Source organism: Carica papaya, chromosome 9 (assembly GCF_054855325.1).
Source record: "Carica papaya isolate Zhongbai chromosome 9, ASM5485532v1, whole genome shotgun sequence".
NCBI lineage: Eukaryota > Viridiplantae > Streptophyta > Magnoliopsida > Brassicales > Caricaceae > Carica > Carica papaya.
This window is the reverse complement of record NC_142317.1, coordinates 16,706,601-16,712,587: the sequence shown is the minus strand read 5'-3', so window position 1 is coordinate 16,712,587 and position 5,987 is coordinate 16,706,601. Positions and strand designations below refer to the sequence as shown.

The 5,987-nt window shown below is 32.4% G+C and overlaps 1 protein-coding gene across 1 annotated transcript; it reads left to right on the top strand.

The window, feature by feature from the left end:
- The first annotated feature begins 4,792 nt into the window (after nucleotides 1-4,792).
- LOC110812590 (membrane-associated kinase regulator, putative (DUF1645)) lies at nucleotides 4,793-5,987 on the top strand. The gene has a single exon (XM_022039409.2). The coding sequence runs from the start codon at nucleotides 4,873-4,875 to the stop codon at nucleotides 5,773-5,775; it is 903 nt and encodes a 300-aa protein (XP_021895101.2). The 5' UTR covers nucleotides 4,793-4,872; the 3' UTR covers nucleotides 5,776-5,987.

Genomic DNA, 5,987 nt, shown 5'->3' with positions numbered 1-5,987 from the left:
TTTTGTAAACCCATTTTACACCAATACATTTTTTACTTTCAGAAGTTCTATCAGTTTTTATGTGTTGTTTTTCTTAATAGACCTTATCTCATCATCCATTACTTTTTACCATATTATATTTTTGACACCTTCTTAGAATATTGTTGGATCACAATTTGATAATAAAGCATAATGAATAAGAGTATCATTATATTGAACACTACTAACCTCATAATCATCCATCTATATTGGTCTCTTTCTGATTCGTTGAGATCGTGAGTTTTCACCTACTATATGGATCTCATTATCATTAAGTGGTTGTTGTTGTAGCCGATGAATGTCAAAGAAAGTTGTTTGCCCCTGTATTTCTACTTCTTTTTTTCTTCAAAATTCACAGATATTTGTTGCTAACCTGTATCTTTTCCAAACCAATTCCATGTATTTTCTTCATCATAAATAACATCTTGACTTATAATAATTTTACATGTGATAGGACTGAACAGTTTATAAACTTTTGACTATTCACTGATTCCAAGAAAAATTCATTTTTTGCCTTTGTCATCTAGCTTCTTTTTATTCTCATTTGGAATATGTGTATATACAATGCACCCAAAAATCTGAAAGTAATCAACGGTTGGTCTATGTTCGCTCCAAGCTTCTTTAAGTGTCATATTTTGAACAACAAGTGTGGGACTCTAATTCAAAATATGAATACTCTAATTTACCACTTCTGGCTAGAATTGCTTTGGAACTCTTTCATTTGTCACCATGCTTCTAACCATGTTTAGGATGGTTCGATTTTGTTTATCTATTACACTATTTTATTATGGTGTATAAGTTGTTGTCATTTATACCTCCGAATTTTCTACTTATTACAAAATTTTAAGAATTTGTAGGACATGTATTCACCAGTACGGTCAATGCGAAGTGTTTTAATACTTGTCCCTACTTCATTCTCCACTTGAGGTTTAAAATTCTTAAATGTCATCAAAGCTTCAGATTTTTTTTTGTAAAAGATAGACTCATGTCTTTTGACAATAATCATCAATAAAACAAAATAAAATATTTTTTTGTCATTTGATATAAGATTAATAGGACCACAAATGTCAAAGTGAATCAGCTTTAGTGATTTCTGAGCTCTTTATGTCTTTTCTTTTGAAAATTGTTCTCGAAGTTGCTTGCCAATAACACATTCTTCATATAGTTTAGAAGGGGGAACAATCTAAGGTAGGCCAATCACCATGTTCTTTTGAGAAAAAAGTCTTCAATCCATTGAAGTTTAGGTTGTCATAATGAAAATATCAAAGCCATGGTGGATCGTTCATCTTGGCCATAAAACAAGTATGGATGGTATAGATTCGCAACGGAAACAACATGTTTGGTGTCATCTCCCATGAGCAATTGACCCTTTTTAGGGTCGTAGACTTCACAAGCTCCTTCTTTGATTGGAACCTAATAACTTGTTTCTTGTAACTATCTTGCACTTAGCAAGTTACTTTTCAAGTCAAGAATATAAAAGGTATTTGATATAGTCTCAATATTGTTTTCTTTAGTCATGATTTAAACATCACTGTTTCTCCATAACACTAACTTTGAAATGATCACCAAAACTCACATTAGTATAAAATGTTCATTTAAACGAGAGAGAAATGACTTACTGCGGCATATATGATTATTGCATCTTGTGTCCAAGTACCAGATATCTTATTCATACTAGTCTTCTTTGATGTGAAAAAGCCATCAAAAGTGTTTCTTGTTCTTTTTTCTCTACAAAGTTATACTACTCTTTGTTAGAATGTAAGTTCGCAATGCATTCAGACTTGTAATAACCAAACTTGTGACAATGATAACACTTAATATTGGACTGGTTAAATTTTGCTTCATTGTGATGATCAGTTCATCTACCTCTCTCTTAAGATTCGATGTGTTAATACCTCTGCCTCTTCCTCGTCCACATCCACGGTCTCGACCACAGTCACTTGATCCTCTCCTTGTAGAAATTCCACTATGAGTTGAAGCCTTTAAGGCTTGCTCCTCGGTTGGAGCTATTGTCATTCTCTGCTCATGCAAAAGTAATAAACTTTACAATTCATCAATTGAAAGCTCATCAAAGTTTTTTGACTCCTCAATAGAACATACAACATAAGAGAATTTTGGAGCCATTGATATAAGAATCTTATCCACCACAACGAGACCTTCTATTTTTTCACCATGAATATGCATCTTGTTTACTATGCCCAGGATTCTTGAGAAATACTCATCAACAGACTCTCAGTATTTCATGTGAAAATTTTTCAAATTATTTGCGAATGGCTTGAAGCTGCTGTCGTTTTACCTTTATTATGCCTTGATATTTTTTCTTTATAAAATTCCAAATCTATTTGCAAGTATTTTTTTAGAGAATCATCTCTAAAATGACATTATCCATTACTTAAAATAGATAATTCTTTGTCTAGAGATCTTTTAGTTTTTGTTGTTCTAGTTTTTTATGTTGAGATTCTGTCAACATCACTTAATTCAGTTACTCCTGTTTCCACGACATTCCAGTATTTTTTTGGATCGGAGAAAATTCTCCATCAACATACTCCAATGATCATAATGATCATCAAAACGAATGATCGCATATTACACATAATTAGTCTCTGATGCTATTGCTACTTACTTTGTTGCATAATAAAAAAATTGCGTTTTTTTTTTCTTTTTTCGACTTTGATACTAGATGTAGAAATATAGTAATACAAACTGAATAGAAGAATTGATCTGAAACTTAAGTTATTTTTACTTATGAATTCAGTCAGTTTAAATAAAAAAAAAAATAGAATTTAGAAAAAATAAGTAACCACTAACCCACTAACTCATAATTATTAAAATTAAGTCACCACTACTTTATGATTAAAATATCACTAATTCATGACTAATAACTCTTAAATTCATGTGTTCTCCTAGAGAATTTGGTAAAACAAAATATAATAAAATTTTGACAATAAAAATATATGTTATAAAATGATAAAAAGTAAGTAGAATTGATACTGATGGGCAAAAGTAAATAATCGTTTGCCAATATGGGTTTTTTTATTTTTTATTTTTTTTAATTTTCAATCAGTATAATAATTTTGTATGATACATCAAAATCTTTATGGAAAGAATATAATTACATCAATTAAAATGCAGAAAGAAATACAAACTGAATTTATAAGGATTAACCCACCATTTAAAATATATACTTTTTTTACTCAAACAACTGGCTTGAAATTTTATCTACTAGTATTAAATAGTCTGTACTTAATATTTTACTGGGTCTTAATTCACTAATATAAGTAATTTTTTTTTTTAAAAAAAAAAACGGAAAAGTAAGAGAGCTTAAGACTTTACAATAATAATAATAATTATATTAAAACTCTCTTGAAGAATAGATACAAAAATAAGAAAAACAAAAGACTTCTTATAAAATAACTTAACAAGTGTTGTTTATAGATCTATGAGAAATATATATATATATATATATATTATGCTAGTAGATTTCTGGGTTGACTCATGTTTTAATTTTTCTATCTCTGCGCCTTCATGGGTTTTTTTCCATAAAATATCCCAATCTTGAGATACTTTTTGAGTTTTATTCCAACAGAGCTTAATTTTTTAATTAAAAAACAAAACCTTTTTAATTTTTAATTTCTAATTTCTTTTTTTGTGTGCATATTTTGTGGGTATAAATCAATTTATTTCGCGTAATAAATTAAACCTAACACAAATATATTAATTATCAAAACCAATTACTTGAGCTTAAAATTTGTCATCAGCTTACCATCTATATCACTACTACACATATAGTTAATTAGCTGCACAGCCTAATCACCATTCCGTATAATTTTTAATAAATTACTCTTTAATTTTTTAATTTTTTTATAAAAAAAAAAATAGCTACACAAATTTAGGAACTAATTGATGAGGTTAAATAGGTTAACTATAATTAAACTTATTAATCTCTTAATAAGTTTAATTAACAAATGGAAAGTTGAGCTCAATGAACAAAAACAGTTGTCATGGGCCAGCGCCGTTGTTTTCAGAGAGTTGCATGTCGGTTCCCCAAACAAACATGCCTTAATTTTTCTACAAAATTAAAAAAAATACACATAAATAATATCTGACACATGTTATTAATTTATTTAAAAAAATTAATCAAGAAAATAATATATGTTAAAATAGACGACGGTACGTATGTGCGTATTTTATAAATAAATGTATACAACGGCGGTGTACGTCTGTCCACATACAATTGCGTGGCACCAAATTCAAGTGCCCAAATCTCCGTGCATCTCTGTATCCGACACGTGTGAGGCGCACTCAGTGCTTGGGCTGTGACCGTTGCATTAAACAAATTATTAAAAAATTTGATTAAAAAGGATTTTTAAGAAATTCAATACGACAGCGTAGAGGGTAGAGCCAGCAAAGAAAAGCAAATGACGTTAAACAAAGGAGAATTGATTATTTCAACACGTGTGAATCCTGTTACTCCTCCACTTGTTATTATTCTTGTCAAATAAGCAAAACATTTAATTACACAAAATCGATTTATATGTATTCCATAACTGACATAAATATATTTTAATTATTTTGTTTAAGATTACAAACCATAATTAGCTCAATTGATTTTTTTTTAAATAATAATAATAATAATAATAATAATAATATCATAAATAAAATTTAAAGTTGTTCGAGTGTCTTCATTAGTTCAATTAAATTAATTTACTTTTAATTTCCATTTAGTTAGCCCCTCCCACCTATATATCACAAGCCTCACGCTCCCCCGCTTCTTTTCATTTTCATTTCAACCAACTCTTCTCTCCCAATTTCATTTATCCTAAACCTAAGTAATTTACAGACACCACATAGCTGATGATGCAGGCTCAGGCTCAGGCTCAGGCTCAGGCCAGTCCTTTACTCTCCCTCTCCCCTAGCTCTCCCAGCTTCAACACCTACTCTTCCGTCAATCTCGCTGAGATTGCAGCTCGAGTTGTTGAAGAATTCCGCTTACAAGACTCCGATTCTGAATTCGAAAGCTGGTCGCACCTCCAATCTGATCTTCTCCTTAATCACGACCTAAACGAGGATGTTCTTGATGAAGACGGTAACAATGAGGATGATGACTTTGAGTTCGCATTCGTCTGCAGGGAACCTGATTCTTCTCCTATATCCGCCGACGAGATCTTCTATAACGGTCAGATCAGGCCTATTTATCCTTATCCTTTGTTCACTTCTGATTTCGGCGGGAGCTCGGATTCTACTGCTATTACTGCAACGACGTCGTCCAAATCGCCTAAGTCCTCCTTCCGTTCGCCGTTGAGGAAGCTGCTGAGCGAGGACCGGGAGCCGTCGGCGTCATCGTGCTCGTCTTCGGAAGCAGATGAGCTGGACGGAGTGGCGCCGGAGAGCTATTGTGTCTGGACGCCGAAGCGGACGGAAGCTGACGATCAGGGGAGATGCAAGAAGAGCAACTCAACGGGATCGTCAAAGCGGTGGAAGCTTCGAGATCTTCTTCACAGGAGCAACAGCGACGGGAAGGAGACGTTCGTGTTTTTGACGCCGAGCAAAAAGAACGGCGCGGAAGAGGCCAAGGCTGCGGCAATTGCGTCGGAGAGAGTGAAGGTGAATGTGAAGGATCATCTGTATCACGTGAAGAGTAACTGCCGACGTCTGAACGAAGGTGATAAACGGCGGTCATTCTTGCCGTACAGGCAGGACTTAGTGGGGCTTTTCTCTAATGTCAATGGCCTTAGCAGAAATTTGCATCCATTTTGAGAAGATGAGCCTGTGGCTGTCAACTGAGACAAACAAAAATTAAAAAAATTAAAAAAAAAAAAAAGGTAAAGGTGAGATTTCTTTTTATTTTATTAATATTCCGGTTTTAGAATTGGTGATTTAGTGAGAGTAATTAGGATTATTTTTAGAAATTAGGTTAATTAAAAATGGATTTTGTTATTTTATATTAGAAAAAGAATCAAAGTTTTGTC